The 27,945-nt window shown below is 46.4% G+C and overlaps 1 protein-coding gene across 1 annotated transcript; it reads left to right on the forward strand.

Moving 5' to 3' along the window:
* The first annotated feature begins 317 nt into the window (after window positions 1-317).
* On the forward strand, window positions 318-27,922 carry rnf213b (ring finger protein 213b). Its single transcript, XM_067244219.1, has 64 exons — window positions 318-411; window positions 896-1,157; window positions 1,245-2,065; window positions 2,293-2,448; window positions 2,585-2,757; window positions 2,849-3,123; window positions 3,244-3,485; window positions 3,838-4,044; window positions 4,134-4,347; window positions 4,435-4,490; window positions 4,585-4,753; window positions 4,833-4,967; window positions 5,223-5,321; window positions 5,698-5,826; window positions 5,931-6,096; window positions 6,205-6,372; window positions 6,471-6,620; window positions 6,756-7,375; window positions 7,556-7,709; window positions 7,849-8,066; window positions 8,159-8,302; window positions 8,429-8,581; window positions 8,685-9,975; window positions 10,071-10,255; window positions 10,373-10,525; window positions 10,644-14,459; window positions 14,545-14,681; window positions 14,772-14,861; window positions 14,974-15,089; window positions 15,181-15,317; window positions 15,464-15,626; window positions 15,746-15,881; window positions 15,971-16,159; window positions 16,250-16,386; window positions 16,488-16,666; window positions 16,965-17,168; window positions 17,248-17,435; window positions 17,517-17,637; window positions 17,722-17,822; window positions 18,172-18,351; window positions 18,912-19,057; window positions 19,193-19,292; window positions 19,408-19,519; window positions 19,612-19,831; window positions 19,962-20,158; window positions 20,360-20,482; window positions 20,731-20,841; window positions 20,928-21,173; window positions 21,258-21,342; window positions 21,468-21,502; window positions 21,617-21,717; window positions 21,827-21,977; window positions 22,131-22,299; window positions 22,389-22,483; window positions 22,912-23,160; window positions 23,414-23,546; window positions 23,884-23,967; window positions 24,763-24,943; window positions 25,194-25,395; window positions 25,497-25,574; window positions 25,805-26,002; window positions 26,103-26,192; window positions 26,655-26,833; window positions 27,458-27,922. The coding sequence occupies exons 2-64, from the start codon at window positions 987-989 to the stop codon at window positions 27,594-27,596; spliced, it is 15,567 nt and encodes a 5,188-aa protein (XP_067100320.1). The 5' UTR covers window positions 318-411; window positions 896-986; the 3' UTR covers window positions 27,597-27,922.
* Window positions 27,923-27,945: the final 23 nt, after the last annotated feature.

The following is a 27,945-nucleotide window of genomic DNA, read 5'->3' on the forward strand; positions in this document are numbered from 1 at the left end:
TTATAACATGCATAAAGATGTAAGTTTCTAATACAGAGAATCGCAGAGTGAAACGAAACTGAAAGGAGAATAAATGATTAGGGAATGTCATACAGTTTTCATATGTGTGTGTTACAGAAGATTACAGAACTATTTTGTAGATCGAATGTGTTATTTAACATTGAACTTTTATATGATATATTAGCCTACCACAAACTTGAATATGTATTCCAGAAAATTGAATTAGAAGTTAGAGTTAAAAATCCAGGTTAAACGCACTAGAGAGAAAAATAGATTTGTTTGATATTCCCTTAAATTTTGAGAGGCGCGGTGTCGGGAGCGTCATCATCGAATTGTGTTGGTGCCCATTAGTTCTGTATGCGAGGTGTACACTGATAGTCCGTATTGAAAGAAGACGACAAACATTTAAAGGTTTGTTTACACAGAGGATTCATATGTTTTTATGTGAGTTTTTGCATATTGTATTCAGCGTAATAATTGTCATACATTGTCAAACATAAAAAATGCAGTTAGGATCAATAATAGCCTAGTTCAGGTTTGACTAATACCTCAATGCATTTGACAGAAAGTAATGTAAACCATTTCAACGTTTTGACAAACATTGTGTATGGGTTACATTTTAAGCTACATGGCTTGTTGCAGCTTTGGCAACATGTTAATGTGGAAATCATTTGACTGCCGATAGGATGCCCAGTCTGTCAGGAAACAGAAACTTGGCAGCAATTAGATAAAAGCCTGAGGAAGTAAACATAAACGAGGTGTGACTGCGTTTCTCTACTTGTAGACATAACTGTGTCTATAAAACATATACTGAAATATAGCCGTCACTAGTGTTGTCGTTAAGTTCTTCAGCTTCACGTTTATTTGATGATGTTATTTCTATGTTTTTCTGTAGTTGACAATGGGCAGCGAGTGAATGTGAAAGTCCAAACTTACCCAGAGACTCAGGGCGTCAACGGGATTTCTGCCCTCAAGAGGCTCTGCAGATGGAGTCAGGCTCAGGTGATCAGGGGGCCCAGGGCCCTCAGGTGCCGGCCAGGACCGGGCAGCATGTCACTGAGGACAGGGAGCACCTGGTTGAGACCTCCACCACAGACGATGTTTTGATCAAGAGACCAAGGACCCGAGGAGAGATCCCTGTGAATCCAGACACATCAGTATGTTCCAAAAGTCATTCTCCTCACACATTTATTAGGGGGGTATATAGTCTGTTGTTAATTAAATGTTTTTTGTTTTGTCACAAGGCACAAGGAGAGACTCCCGGGAAGACTGGAAATGAGAAGACGAAAAGAAGGAAAAACAACAGGAGAAGAAAGAGAGTAGGCGGAGTCGACAGCAGCGTGGTCCCAGCTCAAATCACCGTGGAAACGGGAGAGATGAACGATCGAGGGACATCAACCAATCAAGACCAGGAAACGATGGACCTGCAGACACAAAGCCGACAAGAAGACAACCAGGCTGCTACCAGTCTGCCTCGGCCCCGGAGCGACCCCAGCCACCTTCAGACAACTGAGACGAAACAAGCAAGCCCCAGAAAAGTGCAGAAGGTGCAAGTTCAAACCCAGACAAAGAAGACTAAACGCAGGAGCAGGCAAACCCAGACCCCCGTCGTTACTCACAACACACAGCAGACACAGACGGACTCTTGTGAAACCGGCCAATCACAACCGGGCGGCCCCTCTGACACGACCCCAGACCAAGACGACGGCACTGACCCTAGCCAGCCAAAGCAAAACAACGGCAATGACTCCACTCTGACGAAACAAGATGGCCACCCTGACGCTAACACTCAGCCAGCAGGTGCACCGACGGCTGGCGAAGCCAGAGGTGACAGTGAAGGAGCAGTGGGAGAACCGCCCACAAGTCAGAATCCAGACAAGCAGGAAAAGAAGGACCCGCCTTCCGTAGAAGGCCGAGACGCTGCCCGGAACCTAGAGGGAAAGAAACCCATGTCCTATGCTTCGGCCGTAACGGGAAAGGATGCTGAGACTGAGAAGGGATCGAAGACGGAGTCTTCCAAGGATGGTGATCAACACAGAACGACATCCCAGAGCAGAGGAGGCCGGTGAGATGACTGTGTTCACACCAAACGCGGAGAGAATTATTCGCGCGAATGAAACACATTTCCGAATCGCATAACAACCGTCTGCCTTGTTGATATTACAATTATGTCTTTGTCTCTTTTGACTCTGTTCGCAACAAACACTTTGCAGTTGTGATGTTGTCTGTGTTTGTGTGACTTCAGAAACCAACCTGTTTGTGTTATACAGTATATTTCTTCTTCGTCAACAGGAAGTGTTCCCCAGTGAGGAGTCCACCTGGGGTCCCCATGTTCACCTTCTATGCCTACGCTGTGCTGGACAAAAGGTTCAAGTTCAATCAAGAACATGACAAGCTGTGGCTATGGATTGAGAATGAACATTTACAGCTGGAAATTATTACTTTTGTGTGAGTAAAGTTGATGATAGGCTTGTTTGGGTTTCATATTAAATTGCACTTAATTTATACATGCAGTATTAATGTAATCATTTTTTGTTCATTATTTATTTTCAATATGGTATATATTTTCAATTCTGATTTTCAGAGGCTTGCATGACCAGTCAGGTTATCTATTGGAAACAAGACTTTCTATTAAGGAAAGCTTAATAACCAGAGGACAATCTTTGACTTATCAATATTACATGCAGCAACGACAGAAAGAGATTTGGGAGTTAGCTACCAGACAAATTCAGATTCCATTTGATCCACTAATAAATGGTAAGAGGTAAACGATTTGCAATCAATGTAATCAATGTGAACTTTCTATCATAATGTATAATAATAATAATAATCCAAACAATCTTTCCAGAATTGCACCTTTATGAAGGTCATATTAATCGCATGGAATCATGGTCTTTACGAGGGTTTTTGGAAAGCTGGACAAAACCGAAACAGCAGCAAATCTCTGATGCCTGGCTGAAGACTGCTGTTGTGCTACTGGACAAAACATTCGACAAATGGGATCCCTTCAGGAAGGGCAGCACTGAGACCTTGGCTCAGAACTTGGCACATTTTCAGAAAACTTTAAACCCAATGCATCCAAGAGTGTTTTATCCAGATAATACAAACCCTCCATATGTGAAGGTTGGTATTTGAAGTAGCTATTTCTAGAACAAAAACTTAACTGTAAATAATGTAACAAACTGTAAATCAAATACCATACATGTATTTACAAGTCTTTTGTGCTCTTTTCTACTTACACAGGTGTCAGAGCTGATCTCAGAGCGTTTGTTGCAGCTCTTGATGGGAGCATCCCATCCAGCAAAGAGCTGGATCGCTAGAAACCCTCTTGTACTTGGCTTGTCTGTATTCATGCTCTCCAGGACATGTGACATAAACCTTGGAGTGAAAGGTTGGGCAGAGCTTTGCTGTTTGGTGTCTTCAGGTAATGCGTTGGACAACAAAAACATCGAAGGCTTGCACCATGTCTTCACAGCCCCACAACAGTGAGTTTAAAAACTTTTTTTCCCCCAATGTGTTCACAGCGTACTCCTGTTACATTTACATTTAGCAGATGCTCTTATCCAGAGCGATTTACAGTAAGTACAGGGACATTCTCCCCGAGGCAAGTAGGGTGAAGTGCCTTGCCCAAGGACACAACGTCATTAGGCAGAGCCAGGGATCGAACCAGCAACCTGATTACTAGCCTGATTCCCTAACCGCTCAGCCACCTGACTCCATATGTTACCATAACAAACGTGTGAATTTCATAGTAGTTTCTTATACCATCGATCAGCTTACCTAGTCAATGGTAAATTTCTTTATAATAATTGCTGCTATCTCTGTCTGTCCCTTCAGTACTGTGCTGGGTCTGATGAACTACTGTGCACAGCAGACGGTATCAGAGCTGCCTCTTCTGGTTCCTCTACTGCACACGCTCAGACAGGCTGGTGCAGATGCCGACAGACTTGCTCCTACTGTAGAGGAGCAGAACTGGTCAGGACTGGGTCCGGTTCCGTTCAGCACGTTCAGGGAGAGGGTGCGCGGTTTTCCTGACAAAAGAAGGTAATCGACTTACAGCGCGGAACTCCAGCCTGCAAGTTATCTTACGATGAAGCAGTTTTATTTCATCTGTTGCGTTTTTTCTGTTATAGAATGATGATGACTTTGATCCAGAGTCACATCTCTCTGGCTAAAGAGATGCCTCTGGTCTTGGTGAGCTGGCTGGCTATGGTGGCTCTTGAGGACGTTAAAGAATTCTCCATATCGACAGGAACCTGTCCAGAGAACCTGATCCAGAGCCTGATGTACAGGCTTCGCAAGTATGACGAGGACACAGACCAGAACAAATCACAACAGAATGTGGAGGTATGTTCCAGATGGTATATGTTCACCTCCTCCATCAGAAATTGTGCTCTGTGTATCAGACGTATACATTTTCCCCCCCACATACAGGCCATTGAGAAGATCCTGAGGCATATTCTGGAGAAAGTTGAGAAAGACAAGAAGAGGTACTGACATCTGAACTCTTACTTGTGACTCATTGCCTATACTGTAAATTTAATATTTGGATTGATGCATCGTGTTTGTATTTTTCGTAAATAGATTACTGGATTCTGGATGTGTGCAGCCCATCCTACTGTGTTGCCTTAATGTTCTGAAGAGCACTTGTCGAATGGTGCGACTGGTGCAGTTTTACCGCACAGCTGTGCTGTCCTACCAGCTTTTCCTGAAAGTGGCCGAAATTCATGATGCTCTTGCAAAAAAGGTACAGGTTGGCTTTCTGTATTTACTGCTTCATTGGCATGTAGTTTTAGTATCGTAATAACTGTTGTGCTTTCTTCCAAACTCAGGATTCTGAGGAGGACAGGCCTGAGGGGACCAAGCTGGGGAAGGTGCAGCAACATGTTAGCCAGTTCAGAGATGGCCTCCTTTCCCATCCCCTGCTGAAGCAGTCCAAAACACTCTCCTACCCCAAAGAAATTGAGGTAGACATCTAATAGAACTATATTAAGTACCATTATTATTGTATTTTCCTCACTATTCAACTTGTAGTCTGTATTGAAATCAACGCAAGATCCCTTGGTTGTTCACATGATCATCAATCCTTATAACACATCATCACCACTGCCATTCTGTTAGTCTGCTGCAGACTAAACTACAGTGTACTAAACCCTCAGAGATCAATACACACATTCAAACCCCATGAAGTGTGGAGGGTATAACATGTGTTGTGTGGGTAGATGTGGGATGCATTGCTGCGGGTGGAGTGCTCTGTACCGGGCGTGTCCGCTCAGTGGGAGTCCTGCATAGAGAAGGAACTGAAGAAGAGGATCTCCATGGTGAGTGTGGTTCACACGGCTTGGAAGGACTTATAAGGTAGCCTAAAATGAAAACACATGTCCCACTAAGTGTTTTTAAGTCTTTGATGAAAGCTTTAGAGACTGATTCCTTGTCCTGTAAATGTTTTTAACTAGTATTTGTAGGTTTTATATTTATGCTTGTGACTTTTATACGTTTTTTGTTGTTTGTAACTATTAAATTACTTGCTGCCGCCTATCTTGGCCAGGATGCTTTTGAAAAAGTAATCTCAAGAGACTTTTCTGGTTAAATAAAGGTTAAATAAAAAATAAATACAATAAAGAAATTAGCCAGACCAGTTTCCCAGCAGCCGGGGTTCTCTGCTTTCTGGACAAAGATGTTTGTCTTCATCCACAGTCCAGCGATGTGGACCAAGTGGTGGTGAGCTGCCTTCCGACATCAGCAGAGACCTTAAACAAGAGCCATGAGCTCATACAGACCTGCTTCCAGGAGCTGTGTCACACTGCCATCAAGAAAATCTGCGAGGTAAACTATCAAGTTGCTTACATTCAAATCGTCCGTTGTTAGAGACCAGTAAATTGGACTGATTGTCAAATGGCTTGAACATCATTTGATGGCTTGTTTTTCAGGCTGGTAAAGAGGGAGACCTGATGCAGACGTTGTTCAGCCTGTCACAAAAGCTTCCCTCCAAAGTCCTGTCCTCCATCGTGGTTGAGTCCGCAGCACGATTTGAACAAAGTACCGTGGAACAGTTGCTGAACCCTCAGTCTACTGTCAACCACCTTCTTTCACAAGGTATCACAGATATGTCATCATAGAATTATTATGGGCCTATTATAGGCTGGTGATGTGCAGTAGTGCTTGTGTGTATTACATAATTCTCTATGGGGTATTGTGATGCAGGTGACTGGAAGGACATCCAGGTGGATGAGGAAGCTGGTAAGGTGATTGCTGTCTGTCAGGGGGACCTGGGAACCCTGATGGAGGCTCTATGTCAGGGAGATGTACCCCTTCAACACCTGAAAACTGTACTAAAGCACAGACAACAGTTCATAAAGATCTTTCTCCGGTGTACGTGCCCTCACAACTTTCTTTGCAAGACTTGAATGGTATGTTGCCAAGAAGAGTTACCAGAAATATTCAAAGTATTTTGGTTGTTTCCTGCATAGATAAGATAAATACCAAGGTAGAGGGACTTCCTGTGAAGGCAGAGGGACTGTTGGCCCAGAGAGAAAAAGACTTCAAGAAATTCATGGAGCAAAGAAACCACATGGACACTCTTATCAAGATGATGAAGAAGGTGTCAGAGAGCATAACAGGTGAGGTCAACATGTGCACAAGAATGTAAACCAGAACAAATAATGGTGGTCAGGATATTTGAGGTGTGCTTTGATCCTTTTTGTGTTGAAATCTTGAACCCAGACAGTTGTTTTTTAAATGTTATTTCCTCCTAGTTCCTGAGATCTCCACACTTGAGGAGCAACACAGAGCAGATCTCCAGTCAGTGAGCTTGGATAAGCTAGTGTCAGTCCAAGCCTACGGTGTGGAAGAGGCACCAGGAACCTTGGACCTGGTTCTTTGGTACAGTGCTAGCTTGGAGGTCCTGAACATGGCCAGAGAGATGCATGAGGTCCGTGACAGCAACCTGCTGCTGTCTTCCTGGGTGGGCGGGGCTGCGGAATGGGCCTCGGCACAAGGCAGCATCTCCACACCTGTGTCGGCGACCCTCGCGCAAGTCTGCCGTGCGATCTGGAGCCCTCGACTGACGAAATTCTGTCAGCTAGGCTTCAGGATAGCTTCTGCATCTGTCACGTTTGAGGAGCTAGACCAGGCCCTGAATACCATGGGGGACCAGGGAGAAGGGGTGCAAATGAAGAGGGAGTTGAGCCTGATGTCTGCCAGGCTTGATGGGTGTCAGCAGTTACAGCACGGCTGGGAGGAGACCAGGCTCCACCAGATCCAGGAGTACCGGCAGCTCCACCATGCTGCAGCCTCGGCCAGCGCAGTTCTCAAGATAGTCAATCAATTGCAGCTGAAGGGAGACTTCAGTGAGATTCACTGCCTCACACAACTGGTAATATACTCACAAATTCTGTTTCCAAAAGGACAGTGTTTCGTTTTGTTTATTTTTGCAGCATCTTAACGTTCAAGGTGCCAAAGGGGTACTGTTAAGTGGAATTGAATGTATACCACAAAAAAATGCTGTATTTAAAAATAAAAAGAATGTAATACTCTTTTCTCATTTGATATACAGAAGGAACAATCATTCAAGCAGAGGGTCTTGGGGTCACTCACTGAAGACCTCATCCGTGCAAAGCGGCAGCTATCCACAGTTACACCTCGACACACAGCATGCCTGGAGGTGTTTCTAGAATGCCACACGCTAGTCAGCTGGGTGAAGGACAAGAGTAAGCTGCCATCACCCGGCCTGAGCTGTTTACATTTAAAGCGTGATGAGGGATAGTTAAGTAAACGTGTTAACCTAGTGCAATGTACCGAGGTATCGCTTTAGTTGCATGTCCGCTCTTTCTGTCTCTCCTTTTACAGATATAAGAGATGTGAAGGTCTTTGTGGACTTGGCCTTCATCTCAGCTGGGGAGAACGACGCAGACATAGATAGAGTGGCCTGCTTCCATGCTGCGGTGATGGGATTCAGTCCTTTACTATATTCCCTCTCCTCCACTGCCGACTTCAAAGAATTCATGACCTGTGCCAGGCAGGTGTGGGACACCCTACGCAGGGATGAGACACTGCCAGACAAACTGGTGAACTATTCCTCCTTGACTTACAATTGCATTTGCAGACATGACTTTCTTGGAGATGTTGACATGTGAATGTTGAGTTCTTTTTTACATAGAGGGACTCCACTCGTTGCCTGGATTGGCTGAAAGAGTTGAGCCAGACCCACGGTTCAGTGGAGCAATCGTCTCTCGCCCTGGCTACGGCGATCAATGCCCAGGGGGTGTACCACATAAGCTGGTCAGAGAAACCCACAGAGAAGGTGGGTGTATGGATCATGGTCTTATACAAGGCTGAATACATAGCATATACACAACGTATATACATTTGAGTTCAGCTTCATCTTCCCTGTGCATTTCCAGTGTAATAAACCAACTTTTGTTTGCAGAGATGTCTGCAGAGCTTTCTCTGGGTCAGAGTAAAGAAGGATAATGCTTATAAAGATCACATCTTGGAGGAGTTACTGGAACTGCAGAACAAGCTAATGCTCATGTCTTCCAAAGGAGAGCATGGCAAGGAACAAGTCAACAGGTTCACCCAGGTCTGATGGTTTTATCCATGTTTTTGTTGGTCTTTGCTTGGAGACTTACTGTACAACAACATAAACTGATTCGTCTTCTGGTTTATCTCTTCTGCTTCTGAAGGTGTTTGAGGGTGTCCAGAGACTGAGTTCCATCCTCCTCCAAATGCAGTCTTCGGGCAACATGCTTTTTCGCGAGTGGCGTGCAGAGATCCAGTGTAGCGAACAGATCCAGCCGTGCATCCGAGTGAGCTTCTCGTCCTTGCAGGGTAAAGAAATGGTGTACCACGGAGAGGTGACAGAGCAGCTGCAGGGGCTGTGTCGCTCCATGGAGATCTGCCATAAGGAGTGGTGTGCTTTCCTCAGAGAGAGGCGCTCCGAGTTCCACTCCCTGAACCACTACACCTCAGAACAGGTGCTCTACCTGTGCCAATGGATCTACAAGATATGCACTCGACAGGTCTCAGTTCCTCAGCAGGTGTGGCACCTGTTGTCTCCCATCAAACCTGCGTGCACCCTGACGGATCTCAGGGAGGCGGTGGCCCAAGAGACCAACTTATTTTCTAAAGCCCTCACTCCGGCAGATTGGGAAGATGAACACCACGAGGAGCCTCGTGGAAGTGATGACGAGGATGAAGTTACGGAGATGATCGAATTCTCCTCAGACAGTGAAGAAGATGGGATGGATCATCATGGCGTTGACCTCTCACCTGTGACACACAGGGAGCCCACGGATGAGGATGTGCAGGATAGTGTGGAGGCTCTCTGGAGATGCTTTAAAGACGACATGCCAAGATTCCTCAAAGAACTTCTGGACATTTCCACCCTGGCACGTGTCCTCTCGTGCCTCTCAGACATGAACCAGCAGCACATCAAACGGAAGCTGCCGCCTGCACTTCAGGAAGGGAAGCCCAACCTGGTTCTCTGTCCAGTTGCAGAGGCTTTAAGTACCACTTTATCGTTTTACTTAGAGAGCCCGGAGAAGCCAATGCCCTCTACTGATGAGGTGCTGGTTTGCCAAAACGAGACCACAGAGGAGCAGGTGGAGATCTTCCTCCGTCGGGCCCTGGGACAAGGTGTCACATGCAACCAGCAGAGGATCTACACGCTTGTGAACCCGGGGCTGCTGGGCTATGATGTCAGTGTGGCTCTAGGGGAGCATTTTGAGACCCTGGAGAGAAGCGCTGGAGCTCATTACCGCCTGGTGATAGTCAGCCCAGTGATGCACCAGCACACTTACGTCCCATCATTCTTCAGCAACCACAAAGTGCAGGCAGGAGTTGTCTTAACCACAGAAGATGCCAAAAGATATCTTCATCACCACTTTACTGTTCAGGTGCGGCACAGCTCTGCTCCACTTGCGTATCCAGGCAACCTGTCCGTCTGGGTGGTGTCATCTACCCGCCCCTCAGTTGGTAAGAGGAAACAAGTGTCAGATTCAAGTGAATATGTACTGTTTAGAATGTAGTTGGTACATTTTCACAGCATTTTTCTGCTGTTGTTTCCACAGGAAAATCCCTTTATGTTGAGCGTCTTTTTGAGAAATTCAGGCAGAGATCTACAAACGCCCGGCACATTAGAATCCGTCTGATAGAGCCGCAGATCGACCTGGACTCTTTCCTGAAAACCCTGTCAGAGAGACTGGCTCCTCTGAGAGAACAGGACCCTGTATTGCTACACATTGATACAGCTGCAGTAAGTCTATTATAGTGCCCTTCTCTCTTCCATTTAACAAATATTTGTTTATCTGATGCATGGATTGATATGTGTTGCATTTAGTATCCATGATGTGTTTGTTTTGGTCATTTTCAGGTTAGCTCTGGACTTGAGGAATTCCTCTTTGCTCTCTTGGTGCTGGGCTGTTTGCATGATAGCCAGGGAATGTTGTGGAGGAGAAATTCAGCACACCTCATTGTTGTTGAGACTTTGAGACCGACTCTTCATACTCAATCACAAAAAAAGGAGGTATATCACATTTTATCCATCCATATGTATTCCCAATTACATCTACCCATTAAACAAAAATATATAAAGTAAATGTAAAATAATGTATTGAATTATTTAATCATGCTTGTTTTTACAGATGAGAATCGGACTTCTTGACATTTTACCCACCATTCAATGCAGACCACCACTGGAGGTGAAAACCCTGTTGCTTTCTAAACGTGGCAACACGAGAACACACGAACCATTGATGGATGAGCAGGAATTTGCCAGTGAAGCAATTCAGAGACCCTACCAATTCCTAAAGCGCTACAACAGGAATGAGAACCTTGATCATTTTAAGTATCCTGAAGGATCCAGAGAGGGAGATCCAATTGACTGTCTGCATCACCTTTTGGCAAACTGTGCAATGAAAGATCCCTCTTGGGCTGAATTGAAGAACTTCACCTGGTTCCTCAACCTGCAGCTGAAAAACTGCGAAGATTCAATATTCTGTGATCCTGACTTCCTTGCTGATCATCTACCAGGTTTCAAGAACTTCATCGTCAAGTTCATGATTGAAATGGCTCGAGATTTCTCCTCCCCGTCTTTGAACACCTCTGACCAAAGCCCTTCTCCTTTTTTCGAGAGCAACCCAGAAGATGAGCTTCTGTCCCGTCTGACGATTCGGAAACGCTGGGAACATCAGTCTCACCCATACATTTTCTTCAACGCCGACAGATTCTCAATGTCTTTCCTTGGCTTTCATGTGCAAAAGAGTCCCAGCGGAAACACTTTCAATGCAGTTGATCCCCAAAGCCACCGGGTGCTAATGGGAGATGTGATGACATCCAAACTGTTTGAGGGCCTTCAACAGCAGAAAATCTCCCTCACAGAGGAGTTCGACAGTTTGGCGCGAACAGAGAAGATCAAGAGAATTTCTCGTGTTGTTGGTGCCCAGAAGGGAATCATGGGGGAATTTGACCCAGACCCAACTTATGAGCTTACTGCTGATAACGTGATGAAGATGTTAGCCATTCAAATGAGATTCCGTTGTGGGATTCCAGTCATCATCATGGGTGAAACTGGCTGTGGAAAAACCAGATTGGTCCGCTTCCTCTGTGATCTGCAGAGAGAGGGAAGAAATGTGGAAAACTTGAAACTGATCAAAGTTCATGGAGGAACCACAGCCGAGATGATCTACAGAAAGGTGAGGGAAGCAGAGAGACAAGCTCAAAAGAACCACACAACCCACAAACTGGACACCATTCTGTTCTTTGATGAGGCCAACACTACAGAATCGATCTTTGCGATCAAAGAAGTCTTGTGTGACAGGACTGTGGAAGGACATCCTTTGAAGACAGACACTGGCTTGAAAATAATCGCCGCCTGCAATCCTTATCGGAGACATACCCCTGAAATGGTAGAACGTTTGGAACGCGCTGGGTTAGGATACAGAGTGAAAGCAGAGGAAACACAGGACCGTCTTGGCAAAGTCCCTTTGAGGCAGCTTGTTTACAGAGTTCATCCGCTGCCTCCTAGCATGGTTCCATTAGTCTGGGACTTTGGCCAGCTGAGTGATGCAACCGAGTTTTCTTACATTAGACAGATTGTCTGGAAGAAGGTAAAGGATCATCGTTTACCTGATGAATGCGTCAGAGGAATATCAATGGTTCTTGCCACCTCTCAGTCATACATGCGCAGCAGAAAGAACGAGTGCAGCTTTGTTAGCCTCCGAGATGTGGAGAGGTCCATGAAGGTGCTGGTGTGGTTTTACCTCCTCAGTGAACACATTTTCTCAGATTTCCGTGAACTCTGCAGTGTTCAGAAGACGTGGAAGTGTTTGGCACTGGCAGTAGGTGTGTGCTACTACCCATCTCTTTCTTCAAAGGATGACTATCTGTCAGCGATCAGCAAACACTTTCCAAGAACACTTAATTCGGCGAAATCACTGCAACTTGAGATTTCCTCATGCCAAGACTTGTTCCTCAAGAACATCGAGACGAGAGAGACTGTGGCTAAGAACATAGCCCTGAAAGAGAATGTGTTCCTAATGGTGGTCTGCATTGAACTCAAGATTCCTCTCTTCCTGGTTGGCAAGCCAGGGAGCTCCAAATCCCTTGCTAAGACAGTGGTAGACGAAGCCATGAAGGGCCATAGATCGAACTGCAAGCTCTTCCAGAAGCTCAAGCAGGTTCACATGGTCTCCTTTCAGTGCAGTCCTCACTCCAGCCCCGAAGGGATCATTGGAACTTTTCAGAATTGTGCTCGTTTCCAGAAGGACCAGAACATGGACGAGTATGTGTCAGTGGTGGTTCTTGATGAGATTGGACTTGCGGAGGACTCACCGCAGATGCCACTGAAGACCCTTCATCCACTCTTGGAAGATGGCTGCATTGACAATGAAAGGCCTGACCCACACATGAAAGTTGGATTTGTTGGGATCTCAAATTGGGCCTTGGACCCAGCAAAGATGAACAGGGGCATTTTCCTGTCCCGATGGGATCCCAGTGAAAACGAGCTGGTGGAAACTGCAAAAGGGATCTGCTCATCTTCCTCACACATTCTTCTAAAAATCAAACATCTCTTCCCTCAACTGGCAAAGGACTTCTTGAAGATTTGTGATCACACAAAGAAAAATCAGTTCTTTGGCCTCCGTGATTACTACAGTCTGGTGAAAATGCTTTTTGCCACGGTCAAATGTACAGGACAAGAGCCAAATGACAGCCAGCTGGCAGAAGCCATCTTGCGCAATTTCAGTGGACAGCCCGAAGGTTTTGATCCACTCATTTTCTTCGAAGATATCTTTCAGAACCACAGAGATGTACCCATGCCAAGCACTCTGCAGATGGTAGAACAGAATCTCGACTGTGGCAATAATCAAGAGAGTCGGTACCTTCTTTTACTGACCACTAACAATGCAGCCCTACATATTCTGCAGCAACGAGTCTTTTCCAAAGGAGACTATGCATCCCCTGAGATTGTGTTTGGCTCCGGCTTTCCCAAGGACCAGGAGTATGCTCAGATCTGCCGAAATGTCAACCGGGTGAAAAGCTGCATGGAGACAGGTCGCACTGTAATCCTTCTGAACATGCAAAATCTTTACGAGAGCCTCTACGATGCTTTGAATCAGTACTACGTTTACTACAGTGGACAGCAGTATGTGGATCTGGGCCTGGGTTCCCACAGGGTGAAGTGTCGGGTCCACAAGGACTTCAGGCTGGTGGTCATAGAGGACCAAAAAAAGGTTTATGAGCAGTTCCCTGTGCCCCTCATCAACAGGCTGGAGAAGCACAGAGTTGACCGGAGCACAGACCTGAGCCCCTGGCAGTGCAGGGTCCTGGCCAAACTCAAGCAGTGGATGCAAGAATTCTCAGGTGGGGATTCTGAGAATTTCCAGCTTTCTGACGTGTTCATTGGCTTCCATGGGGATGCCTGTGCAAGTGCACTCCTGCAAGCTCTAGAGCGGAGGGAGCAACAAGGGGAAGATGGAGATGTACTACATCCGCATCTAGAGGATTCCGAAACTGATCCCTTGGAAGAGGTTGAAGCTAATGAAGTTGCCAACAGACGTCAACAGGACGTAAACGGTGATCATGAGAAGCAGAGGGATGTGTTGGCGGACAAGATTGAGGGGATGGACATGTTAGATAATGACGATCCAGAGCAACAAACATGCACAGACAGAGAAGGGGATGAAGTAGGCATGGAAATAGATTTGAATGAAGATGAACTTGAGATTGAAAACCCTATTAACTATACTGACCAGGAAGACGAGCTCTTTGAATCAGCCAAGGGTTTCGTCTTGAATTGTGCTACACCAGACTCAGTGCTGAGGCTTAAGTACTCAGACTTAGGCAATCAGGAGAAAGAGAGACTTCAGAAAATGTACTTCCACCACCAGCAGCATCGCTCTCTCAGAGATTTCATGGTGGTCTTCTTGAGTCAAATGAACGATTCCAGCAGGTTTGTAGAGGTAAGAAACATACCACAACTCTCACCTTATAAAACCATTGATTGTACAGGTTTCCAGCATTACTCTCTATTTCTGTCTTCATTAGGTCACTACATTCTCCAGCTTGTTAACCAAATCGGATGTGAGAGGGTTGGCTAGTGCTCTGGGTTTGGACAACCAGAGACTTCTCCTTCTTTCCCTTCACCAATTTGACACAGAACTATCCTTCAGCAGCAAGATTGGGTACAGTAACTCTCCTTGATATAATATAGGAAAAATATTTTTTTGTTCATTTGTCTTTTTATACATTTCTCAAACACTTGACTCTTTCAGGGGTTTCCTACGAGATGCTGGCCACATTCTTTTTGTTCAAATGGACATAGAGGAATCCCACTGCAGTGGAGAACTCATAGCATCAGCAAAGTATACTTCAAGTCAAGAGGCTACATTGACAATCATTGTAACAATACATATTTACATACACATTTACAATTCATACATCAGTGTTTTTGAAACCTTCCAACTTTGTTTACAGGTACTGCACCATGAATTACTTGATCGCTGCCAAATCAGATCAGAACTGTGTTGTGGTTTTCATCACCAAGCTGTCCCGGATTCCAAGGCGATCTAAGTACATTGGTTTCCAAGGAGGTGGGTAACTGACAAATGAAATGCATTTGATTCTGTATGGATGTTTGTATCATACAACAATAATGTGTTGTTGGGTATGTTGTTTATGTAGGAGTTTGGCACTCTGTGCATATTGATGACCTCCGGGACACCCACGACATGAGCCTGAACCTTTCCCTTTTCTGTGGAACGTCTATCAGCAAACTTCTGACTGCAGTAGATGACTGTGAGAACATCCAAAAGGTAAACGTAAGTGACATTTGTGTATGCCATCTTCCTCATCTTTAATCATTTCACAGTCTGAAAATGGATTCTTACAAAAATCTTTGTTTTAGTCCTTACCAATAGTTATCAATATAAGTGAGAGACCTAGTGAGCTGTGTGGTCATGTGCAGGTACAGGCAGAGACTGCATACCTTCATGGTCTATCCCTGGTGAGGTCCTGCGTCCAGAAGGCCGTGGGTCTGTTAAGAGAACCCACAGGCATGACCTCCAGAAGCATGAAGCGCATGCACATACTTCTGGCTCTGCTGGGAGAGGATCAAGGGGACATAGGAGGTAAAAACACGATTGCCTTTTGCAGCTGTGGTACTAATGCAAAGATGCGATGGATAGTCTTTGATTTCCAGTAAAAGTTTGTATAAATTTGATATTTGTATATTTTTCTGTTATAACAGCCCGCTTCCAGGAGGTGCTGCTTGCAAGACTAGCAGCAGTCTTGGCTCAGAGGGAGGAACTGATGCCACAACCTGGGGAGTGGGTCAACATAGAAGCCAAGAAAAGCCAGTCTCTCCAGGAAGGAGGAACTTTAAGGTAGAGTTTAAAAGCTACTGACAGAGTGATCTACGTCCCAGGAACGGTGCATGATTGGAGCTGTGCTCTGTTCGTTTCCACATCTTCAGACATACATTGTGGCGTCGTCTACAGTCCACCCTGACTCCACTTCTGGCTGGGTTTGTGGAGGTGTTGGATCGGAACGCCAACCTCGACCTCCTCCTCTGTGCTGGGCTGAGCCCAGGACTGACACAGCTGTGGCTCAACATTCTGGAAGACAAACAGATTCTAGATCTCGTTACTCCTCACAGTTCCAGGTGATCTATTGAACATTAGGAGATTTATTTTGGTGACTTTTCCCTCAATCTGGCCATTTATCTTACTGTTTTCTTACTGTCCTGTTGTAGTGGTAACGACGATAAAGAGGTGCCGGTCCAACACGACTTACTGTTGGGTGTTCAGGGACGTCCTGGTGCTGCTCCCTTCAGTTGGCTAATCAGAATGAACTTCCACAGTCTGTTGGAGGAGTCAGAGTTTGTACCTGGTAAATTCCGACTAACAATTCATATTTGCGTATTTGCGTAGATACGTCAGGTGTGAGTTGTGCGATCGTATCAAAATTGGTCTGTCCCTCACTTCTCTTAGCAACCAAGGAGAATAGCAGCTCTCATCGGATTCTGCAGTTTGTGAGCAGTGTCACCAACAGTAGGCTGGGCAGCTATCTGCAGGCTCTCTCAGACCAGGAACAGTCTGAGTATGGCCATCGCTACCTCTGTGACTTCCTGCTTCTCTCCTTCAAGATCAAGTCTGAGGATGAGTTAAAGGTGCAGATCCATAAATTAAATTTTTCATGGTTATTTCATATGCCAGTGTAAGATGTAAGAGTGTAGATTTTTCAACTTGAATCCACTATTTATTTAAAAAAAAATACTTTCACTCCTTAAAAGTTTTGAAAAAAAGTTTTGAAAGGTTGAAAAAATATTTCTGAAAAAAAGTTCCCCCAAACATTTCTAAAGGTAGAAAACGTTGGGGTGAAACTGTTTTTCAGAAATATTTTTTTAACCTTTCAAAACTTTCTAAACAGTTGTTTGAAAATATTACATTTCCTCTTTCCTTTGTCAGTTGTTCACAAAGGCATTGCTGGGGTGCGTGGCTGACCTTCAGCAGAACATGAACGTGACCCCTGACCTCTCCCCTGCCTGGGTCATGGCTGCAGCCCGACACTACACCCCTCGACTTGACACACTCTCCCACATCCTTCTGGCCCAGCCTCATCTAACCTCACAGATCGTACAGCAGGGCTCAAAGACGGAGCCTTCAGAAATGGTGACAACAATACCTAGCCTGTCTACTTCTAGTCGTGTACTGATTTTGTCCAGTGTGATTAAACCTTGTTTTCTGGCAGAGCGAGGACATTTTGGCTCTTGGTATCTGTGTAGAGAGGACCAAGCTCCAGGTTGTGAGCTCCTTTGAAGAATGTAAAGCCTTCCTGTGCCAAGTGGAGCTCCTACAGCCGTGTCTAGATCGAGCTTTTGGCCAGAAGTACAGAGCTCTCTGCAGCCCCAGCTGTCGCCAGCACTTGGACTCCATCAGGTAGTCCCTATACTTAACACTAAGACAAGACACACAGATAGGTATCTGCCTCTCAACGACTTGCAACTTTTCTTCTGGAAGGTCGATATGGAGTGGGATGCTTGTCGTGGCAGCGTTCATCCAGCAGGTTATGTTTGAGGCTAAACAGAGGGACACTAGATTGGAGGAGCTGGCTCTCAAACACTGCAACCTTCTCCAAAACGTAAGTTTTAGAGGATTGGCGTTGAAAGTACCTCTGAATTGGGATGGAAAATGTATGTTTAAGTTGTTGATGTTGTCCTCCCAGCTGATGCAGGACTCTCCTGATCTGAGGAGTGTGGACACACTACAGCAGCTCATGCGTATCCTCAACTCCTATCACGAGGAGTGCATCAGCAAGGACCTACGGTTAGATCCTCTCTCCAAATACAATATACATCTTAGATCTAGGTTCATGTAATAAGTGATAGTGTATAGGTAATAAAGGCCCTTATAATATGCTTAATAACACACATTTATGTTAGTAAGACCAAGTGTTTTATACTGTTGGTTAGGGATAGGGTAAGGGTTAGTGTTATCATAAGATGCAATAAGCGTTAGTTAACGGAATAAGGGCCTTACTAACGCTTAAAACAAACACCTGGATCTAAAGTGTCAACAAATAAATTAATCAAATGTCTGTCACATTAATGCCTTATGTACCGTGAGGTGGAAGGTGTATTATCATTATATTTGCTATTCCATTTGCCTTCTGCAGGTTTGGCATTCATTGCCCAGTATGCCTGTCTGAGCTCAAAGATCCATCCGTCTTGCCCTGTGAACACGTCTTCTGTCTAGCCTGTCTCCAGGGAAGCCTTCAGGCCGACAGGCGTTTCTGTCCCAAGTGCAGGGAAGACATTCCACCTAACTTCCAGCCAAACACTTCTGAGAACATCAAGTAAGTTATACGTGTATTGCAATTTGTGTCTTTGATTATGTCACTGAATTGAATCGACTTAGATGATGAAGAGTACGGGAAATGTCCTCACGATTGATAGTTCAAATCCGGACTAGGCCCTCTACTGCATGTCATCCTCTCTCCCTCCCTCCCTCCCTCCCTCCCTCCCTCCCTCCCTCCCTCCCTCCCTCCCTCCCTCCCTCCCTCCCTCCCTCCCTCCCTCCCTCCCTCCCTCCTCCTCCCTCTCTCTCTCTCTCTCTCTCTCTCTCTCTCTCCCTCTCTCCCTCTCTCTCTCCCTCTCTCTCTCTCTCTCTCTCTCTCTCTCTCTCTCCTCTCTCTCTCTCTCTCTCTCTCTCCCTCTCTCTCTCTCTCTCTCTCTCTCTCTCTCTCCCTTTCTATCTCTCTATCCCCACATTTCCTGTCATCTCCAAACACACTATCTCTATCAGAAATAAATTATATAGGCAGAAATACCACAAAAAAACAAACAACAACAATAGATGTTCCAATGGCTCATTCAGTGTGTGACTGTGTTGTGCTGGTTCACTGTGCTGTCCCAGGGCAGCGCTGCAGCAGCATGCAGAGGTCAGAGGCTGCTGCAACTCCTTCTTCCTGGAGGTGGTGTCCAGGTTCTGCCTGTCTGACGGGGAAAAGCCCGGAGAAGGATTGATAGAGCTGCTCTTCTCCCTGCTCATCTTTGCACAGGGTGAGGCGGCCAGAACACCACGTCCACGGGACTAAAGGCTTCTGTTGATGTTAATGTGTTGATTTTGCGGATGTGGTTGTTGTGGTTGGTGTAGTTGTGGTTGATGGAGTGGTGGTTGTGGCTGTTGGGTTGTAGGGGATGTGTACAAGACTAGACAGCTCACTCCCTTCTTGGAGTGCGTCGACAACAGCCCAGTGGTCCGCTCCGTGCTGCCTAAACTCCTGCTACAGTACAGGTAAACAAGAACACTAGAACATACACAAACACACACATACACAAATAACTTTTTCTGTGTTATTTTGTGTTATTTCTGTGTGTTATTTTGTGTTGTTTACTGGTTCTTGTCTCAGTTTTGAGCAGGTGAAGAGTCACATCCAGTCCTACCTCCGGAACCTGGAGGAGAACATCATGAACCGTGAAGACCGGACTGAGCTTTACCTGCTCTTTGTCAACTGTTTCCAGGTAACGGTCTTCCCCTAACTCTCCCGCGTTCCAGATTCATCACCACCTAAAACACTGTATATGAGTTATGTCTTGTTGTTGGTTTGTTGTAGGACTCCCTCCACTGTCCAGGAGGAGGGAGAGGGTTGGAGGAGGCCAGAGATCAGCAGAAGAGTCTCCAGGAGGAGGCCAGGTTCTTGGGCAGGGTAGCCAGGAAGCAGACCCCCGGGCGGCAGGAAGACCCAGCAGAGTTTCTGCTGACCATGGCTCGTCTGAGACTGTGCTTGGCCACGGCTGCCAGACTGCTACAAAGAGCCACGGCCCAGCCCCAGGGTGAGGAGAACTTAACAGATTAAATGCAGCCTCGAAAAATTGCAGACAGTCATTTACCTTTCAAGAAAATCTATTTTGATCTGACGTGAGACAGGTTTGTAATATCCCATGCGTTCCATTTTCCCCTCAGTTGACACGGGTTGGCCTGGAGAGGTGGTGGAGTATCTGGGGCAGGTCAAGGCAGTGTGTGACTACTGTGGCAACGACTGGTACAAAGTGTACCTGCTCCGAGCGCTCAACAAGCAGGCTGGGATGGACTGTGTGCTGGGCGTGATGAACACACCCCAGTGGGCATGGGTGTTTCCCCCAGAGGTCCTCAGACTGCAGGTACATCTCTGTCCCTCACATACCACCATAGGATGGAATTAGCATCTATTTGAGTCTCCACGTGCTCACCATGTGATGTATGGTGAACGTACCGTATTGAAAAAATAAAATAATAACTTTTAAACTGACATGAGGTTTTAGGCGCGAGGAGAAGATAATTAAAAGTAACGTCTTCTTACGTGCTGGCTGGTTGCTTTCTAGCGAATGATTCCAGAGGAGGTGGACCAGTTCCTGTGCTGTGGGCCGGCGTACCGGGCGCTGAGGGACGGGGTGGCCCTGGCCCTGCTGGGGAACAGCCCAGAACCGCTCATGACAGTACTGCAGGTCAGAACCAGGACATCTACGTAGGCCTACAGCTCTACAGTATAGGGATCCCCTAAGGGATTTTAACTGTGATCTGTATTAGGGATGCTCATAATTGACCCTGCAGCCTACACATTTTTACCGGTTAATACTATCGGTTATGTTTAACCGATGAAAACTGTGTTTTCGTTTTGTTTGTTGACGCTCAAGCAACGGTTATCAAATTTCTTTCTTTGAGCATCCCTAATCTGTCTGTTTCTCCTCTCCAGAAACATGTAGGTGTTACTCCCTCACCCTTGGTACATCTGGTGCTGGCCTTGTTCAGACAGGTCACCTGTCGCTTGGCATCTCCAAACGCAAACATACGTCCCGCTCCACAGGTAACTACTTGCGACTGGGCCGCTATTGGCAGATGATACAGACATGTCTATGCACTGCTCTTCAAATTGTTGTTTTTATGCACCAGGAAACAAAAATGCTTGAGGACCTCCTGAAAAAGGTAGTGAAAACAGAAGAAGCCAGGGCGTTCTGCATATCGCTGCTATCCAATCGGATTGGTGGGCTGAACTCCCCTGTTCGCATCAGCCAGGCTTTAACCCCTCAGCGGCGCGCCCTGGTGGAGCTGCTGGTCCATGCAGGTGCTGCGCTCCTCACTGGGAACCCGCTACTGGCTCCTCTACAGCAGATCTCCTCCCAGCCTCAGAGTATGACAGTAAGGCCTTCTTCTGTGGGCTAGCTGTCACCGCTACATAGCCTGGAGAGGGATTCAGTATGTAAACATCGTGTTGTTCTGCAGGTCTCCTTCCTGCCCACCATGCCTGATGATCACACAAGTGAAGCTCAGCAGTGGATGGCTGGACAGGGAAAGATGCAGATGTACTGTGAGTAACTCTTTTGTTTGTTGGCGAAATTACCTGTATTTGTAATTTTCTCATTTGAAAGATCCATTTTTTTTATTTCAAGCTGTACCGCAGCAATGATTATCATGTACCTTTTCAAATTGTAGATTGTACCAACGGGCATCCGTGTTTTGTTGGGGAGGTGAGAGATTACTTAATTCAGTTTAAAACCAAATTCTTGTTTTCAAACATAAGGACACCATATGTTATCATGCTTTAGTTTTCTGTAAATGTTTGATGTTATTGTTTTGCACAGTGTGGTAAACCTGTGGCAACATCAAAATGCGCTGACTGTGGGGTGCCAGTGGGTGGCGTTCAGCACATACCGGTTTCTGGATTCAAAATGGCTGCCTCCGGGTTTGTCACTTAAATTCACAAATGTCACTTCAGTTTGGGAAGTTTTCTCAAAGCAGTCTCTAATCAGCCTTGTTTTCTTGAGAGTTCATGAGTACCTGTGTAAACGTAGTCTACAGGATAGGACAAGGACCGGACACATTCTGGGGGATGCCAGGACAAGGACTGAAGTCCCAGAGAGAAACCTGTCACCTGCCCAGTCCAGAATACTACGCCTGCTCACCCATCTGGCCATGTTCCAAGGAGCCTTCAAAAACCACCAGGTGAGACTTTTTCTCCCCCTCCAGTAAACTACATGTTGAAATGATATCTTGTATAATAATATAAACATAATATAGACCCTTGCCGTAAATGACAGTGTTGTGATGTTACAGTATGATGTGATGATGAACCTGTCTTCACCTCATTCATTGTAGGGAGTCAGCAGGATGATAGACCCGCATGTGGGAGACGTCACAGCGTTCCTGTGGAGGCACCTTGAGAAGGACATGAACGTGCTGGGAAAGGCACTGGATCAGAACTTGGACGACACCGCTGTTACGCTTCACCTGGTCCTGAACACTTGTCTGGAGTTCCCCACAGCTGGTAACATCTGCTTTTGCTTGCTTTCCCACAGTGTCCTTATAGAGTGGTGTTAGATTTGATCTGACACCGTCTCCTTGAATATTACACAGCCTCTCGCCATGCGAGGCCAGACCTGTCCTCCAGACGGGGCCGGGAGCAATGGGAGAGGCTGGTCTGTGAGGCTGCCATCAACCCAGTCATCCAGGTAACACACTGTCACACAGCTCTCAGATAAGACCCTGCGATACAGCCGCATGTTTTTCTATGGAGCCCTCACAGCAAATGTGTCCATTTAACACCCAAATTCTTCATTTTACTTGCCAAGTGTTGGCGAGTAAAAAAAAAACAAGGTCATGAGATGAACCTACAATACAGGGAGTCAGGTGGCTGAGCGGTTAGGGAGTCGAGCTAGTAATCTAAAGGTTACCGGTTTGATTCCCAGCTGTGCAAAATGACGTTGTGTCCTTGGGCAAGGCACTTCACCCTACTTGCCTCGGGGGGAATGTCCCTGTACTTACAGTAAGTCGCTCTGGATAAGAGCGTCTGCTAAATGACTAAATGTAAATGTAATACATAAACACTTGAGTGTTATCAACACTTTGACGGTTGCGGCGCTCTGGTTTGTGTCGGCAGCACCTGAGGGACAGGCTGACGGAGGCCCAGCAGCAGATGAGTGCTGACGACAGGCTGGGGGGATGCCCCCTGATGAAGCTCCTCTACTCAGACCCCCGGCCCATGCTGCCCCTGCCCTCAGACTGCCCCACGCACCACTCCTCCTTCTGGAGCCTTCCGGAGAGCATGACCGTGGAGCGCTTCTCCCAGCTGGTCGGCCAGGCCCAGGAACGCACCACAGTGCCCCTGCTGGCGCTCTTCCTCAGGAAGGTACCCCAACCGACTGTCTTTTGTTATTTGATGATTTGTGATCAGTTTGGACCCCAACGGATTCTCTATTGTGATATATTCCAAATTACAGTATATTGTTTGTTGTGGTGTAACAGAAGATTCCCTGTGTAAGCATTGTGTGTGTGTGTGTGTGTGTGTGTGTGTGTGTGGTGTGTGTGTGTGTGTGTGTTTGTGTGTGTGTGTGTGTGTTTGTGTGTGTGTTTGTGTGTGTGTGTGTGTGTGTGTGGTGTAGGTGCAGTGTGTGAGGCAGCTACACCACCTTCCAGCGTTGGCAGCGTTGCAGTCTGACCTACTGCTCGTGTTTCCACCGTCAGCGGATCGGACCAATCAGACCATTGCTCAGCTAATGCAGCAGATCCCAGCAGGCATGTACACTGGAGATCAACATAGTGTGGAAAAGGAATAGTTACTTGTGATAATGAGTTGTTTTGTGGTTGATTACGGGTGTGTTGTGTGGCAGTGTGCAGTTGATTGGTTGATGGCAGCCTTGTGTGTGTACTGTAGGTATTGTGTGTGTGTGTGCATATGTATGTGTGTGTACTGTGAAATTGTGTATGTGTGTATGTGTGCTTGTGTATTGGAGACAGCCTGTATATGTACTTTGCGTACGTGTTCAAACAGCAGATACTGCACTGTACGTGTCCAAGACAAATGTCCTTCGGGAGAATAAAGTCAAATCTTATCTTGTGGCTCCTGCTGCAGGTCCCCAGAATAAAGGGATGCTGGCCCGGGTGCAGACCTTCACAGAGGTGTGGAACTCTCTCCGGATGGAGGTGGCCAACAACTGTAAGTAACAAATGTAACTGTTAGCTGCTCCTAGCATTCTGTAATCCCTGCTCTCCTCTCTCTGCCCCCCCCCCCCCCCACACACATCCCTTGTGGTGTGGGGGGTTTGAGTTGTCAGCACCTGCCTGGTCGTCGGTCAGCCAACGCTGGACCTGGTCGCGAGTCTCCCGGTCCTGTCCTACATCTATAAAGTTGAACAATGGATTTTGGTGTTTTAAAAACCCATCGACACTGTATGACTATGTTAAGCCTGTGTTCTGCTCCTCTCTCTCACCAACCGTCTCTGGAGGAGGGGATCCCTCTCTGAATTGCTCCTCCCAAGGTTTCTTCCATTTTTTTCTCCTGTTGAGAGTTTTTTGGGAGTTTTTCCTTGTCTTCCTTGAGGGTTTAGGTTGGTTGAGGGGCAGTTCTATGGACATATGTGAAGCCCTCTGTGACATGCTTGCGTGTAAAAAGGGCTATACAAATACATTTGATTTGATTTGTAAATACCTCCATGTGGAACAGCCTCTGTGTACCCCCCTGTGAGCGGTGGCTGAAGGTGGCCCAGCCTCGTTCCTCCTGACCTGTGTGCGTCAGACATAAGAAGCAGATTTACTTTCCTGTATGTCCTTTCAGAACCTATGTGTCTGTCTGTGTGTGTTTCATGAACAGAAGATTTACTGCCCTGTATGGTATGTCCTGACCTGTGTGTGTCATGAGGAGTAGATTTACCATATCTGTGTCCTAACTTGTCCTTCCTGTGTGTGTGTGTGTGTGTGTGTGTGTGTGTGTGTGTGTGTGTGTAACGAGCAGCAGATCTGGGCGTCGCCAACCAGTTGTGTGAGAAGGAGCTGACGATGGACAGCTCTGGGGAGGTTTTGTCGCCATGCCGACACGGCCCAGGGTCCTGTCTGCAAGTCTTACTGGACTTCCTGTCCCAGACTCACAACAGCCTGGTCAGTGAGGCCCGGCGACTCAGTCATCTAGACCATGGGTGAGGCACCAAAAAGTTCCAAAACCTTAAAAAAAACACAAAATTATATTAAGAGTTTTTGATATTAAGAGTTGAGTTTTCCCTCACGTTTTTCCCCATCTGCTTGGAAGGTTTAGGTGCAGTTCTATGGGTGTATGTGAAGCCAATGTTTGACATTGCTTGCAAAAAAAGGGCCATAAAAATACAATTAATTACATTTTTAAACAGATTTGAGGTTTGATTTTGACATATTTGCTCTCTCTGGCAGCAGTGACTACAGTGTTTCCCTGGAGGGAGTATCAGAGACTCAGTTGACCCTGTGCCATCCGGAGAGAGAGCTGCTGCCCCTAGTGTTAGCTCACTGCCACTACACCTTGAGGAAAGGCAAGGAGGCTGACTGTAGTTACAACCTGCAGGGTATACAGGCTCAACTGGCACGCAGCCATGTGACTGGGAAGCCCCTTATAAAAGCGGTGAGAAACAGGAATAAGTTCACAAGCTTCAAACTAAATACATTCCCAGGACACAACTAAAGCTATTCACGTCGTCTGAACTACTTCTCTTTCATTATCAGGACACCTCGAAATACTTAAAAAGACATCTGCAAGACTTCTCAGTGGTTTTAACGGAGGTCAGAGATAACATTCCTCAGGTAAGCAGAAATGTACATTAGTAGATGTTGCGTTTTTAGTTTTTACACACTTGGAACCACTGATTTCATGCTCTGGACCCACATGTTCCGCAACAGTCTGGGTTAACACAGTGGTTCTCCTATGGGACTTGAAGAGGCCATTTATCTCGAGGTCAAATTCCTCAACCCGGTCTGCCCCGCCAGGCGCCACTGAGCGCGCTCCATTAGCAGTTGTTTTGTCCCTGTCACAGGAGCCTCTGAAGGGCTCGGTGAGCGGGGCCATCAGATCCAGCCTGCGCTCGTACACCGACGTGTGCGACGCCGTGTTCGCCGTGGAGATCGGCCTGCGCTTCCTGGGGAAGATGGGCGGGCCGCCTGGGGCCTCGCTCCTGACCTACCTCACAGACACCCTCAAGATGGGCCCACAGATCTCCGACAGTGTCAAGAAGGTAGGGATTCTCTCTCCAGAGATGCTGTTGCGATCAACATACCTTGTGTAAAAGCTTGAGATACTCATGGAAGGTGTTTGGATGAACGTGGTCCTCTCAGGCCCTGGGGGAGAGCAGGCTGGGGCAGAGCCTCTTTACCTGGCAGCTACTCACCAGCTGGAAGTCTGAGCTCCTGCTGAACACTGGGCAGGTTCGTATGAGACGCTTCTCTCCGTATCTCTGATAAACAAACTCTGATCGGGAACTATGATTGTGGGCAAAGTCAGAGCCGCTCCTGAAGGAAACACAAAAGCTCTGCGGTTCTAAAATGTTCTGCTGTTCCCCCTCTGGGAGCACTTTTAGTTTGTGGTTAGGTCAATCCTCTCACCCAGTCGACCCCAGATGACCTCTGACCCTGTGCGCCCACCAGTAATTGACCCCCTACAAGCACATCAGCCCCACCCCCCTGGGTTGTAAATCTAGAGAAAGTGTGTCGCCAGCCATGGCATACCAAACGTGGAGCCAAAACAAGAAAAACAGATATCCCGAGTCAATTGAATCTTATCGTTAGGTCTCCTTATCTTAACAGGTGGTGATGGTTGTCATGACATGTATAATTATGTTTGATTTGGAGATATCATTTGGTTCATTTGAGTGTCTTTGCTGTGTTTAGGACCCATTTCAGAAACTCCCGCCCGAGTTCCAGGAGGAGCTGTCCGACGAGGAGAAGAGAGAGCTGGGGGTTTTCCTTGCCGTCACAGATGTGGAGACCTTCTCCTTGGAGCTGCATGAGATTCTCCTGCTGAAGACCAACGGCAGCGCTGCGCAGGAATCTTACCCACCACACTGGGAGTACGAACCTTCTCCTCTCGTGTCCCCCGTGACCCTCGAACACAACTAGCAACACGTGCAATCACATGCAGACTGTGTGTGCGCTGGCAAAGGAGTGGTGTGTGTGTGTGTGTGTGTGTTTGGGTGTGTGTTTGTGTGTGTGTGTGTGTGTGTGTGTGTGTGTTTGTGTGTGTGTGTTTGGGTGTGTGTGTGTTTGGGTGTGTCTGTGTGTGTGTTTGGGTGAGGGGGACAAATCTTTAACACACAATTGAAATCCTTTGATTGGCAGTGTTGTCACTGTCGAGCTGTTTTCATATTGATTCGAATACTCAAATTGGAAAGAGTGCCATTTCGGGGATCCACACCCGGACACACTCTGATGTTTAAAGGAATGTTTTTGTATTCGGTAACAACAACATGGGGGTGTCCTAAAGAGATGAGTGGTTTTGACCCGGGGCCAGAGCGTGACCCCTGCAGGCAGCCATCTGTCAGGGGAAAGGGGCTTAAGTGATACACCCTCTGCCGGCACAGGTCAGCTCTATATACCCAGCAGCTGGCCAGAGACTGAATAGGAATGCGTGTGTTGAGAACAATGGACCACAAGACTAACTGTTGCTCCTTCTCCTCCCTCCCTGCTGCCTGCAGTATTAGGTCCACTCTGGAGAACCATCTGGACTTGAAGAGCCTTAAAGCCCTGCCTGGACTAGAATCGCTACCGGAAGAGATTACCCTTAACAAAGGAGCGAGTGCATGGAGGATTGCAGTACAGTTTAGAAAAAAATGATTTTGTTTAATTTAGCTGTTTTTTTTATATGCTGATGGTTTTTTTTAAATCTGTTTTGTGATGATTTAATTGCACAAGTTAAAGTCTTATTGATTGTAAAAGTCATATTAGATAAGGGACCAAATCAAAATTTGAAAGAGAGGCAGCCTTAGGTTTTTTTCAACTGTGAACTTGATTTATTATTTTAGTTTTATGTATAATTAAGTATTTTTATTTTTGCAAAGAGCAAGATTCAAAACATTCTTAAATTGATTTCCCTTGTTGTCAATTGTAATTGCTTCTGTGATTGCTTGAATATTGGAATAATATAATATTGGTAAAAACTATTCTATGGCCTCTTTGTATTTAG

The sequence above is a fragment of the Osmerus mordax genome, chromosome 10 (assembly GCF_038355195.1).
Source record: "Osmerus mordax isolate fOsmMor3 chromosome 10, fOsmMor3.pri, whole genome shotgun sequence".
Lineage (NCBI taxonomy): Eukaryota > Metazoa > Chordata > Actinopteri > Osmeriformes > Osmeridae > Osmerus > Osmerus mordax.

Coding starts and splice junctions, on each gene's coding strand:
- rnf213b (XM_067244219.1), top strand. CDS start 987: ATGGAGTCAGGCTCAGGTGATCAGGGGGCCCAGGGCCCTCAGGTGCCG. Junction 1,158..1,244: donor CTGTGAATCCAGACACATCA/GTATGTTCCAAA, acceptor TTTTGTCACAAG/GCACAAGGAGAGACTCCCGG. Junction 14,460..14,544: donor ATTCCAGCAGGTTTGTAGAG/GTAAGAAACATA, acceptor TGTCTTCATTAG/GTCACTACATTCTCCAGCTT.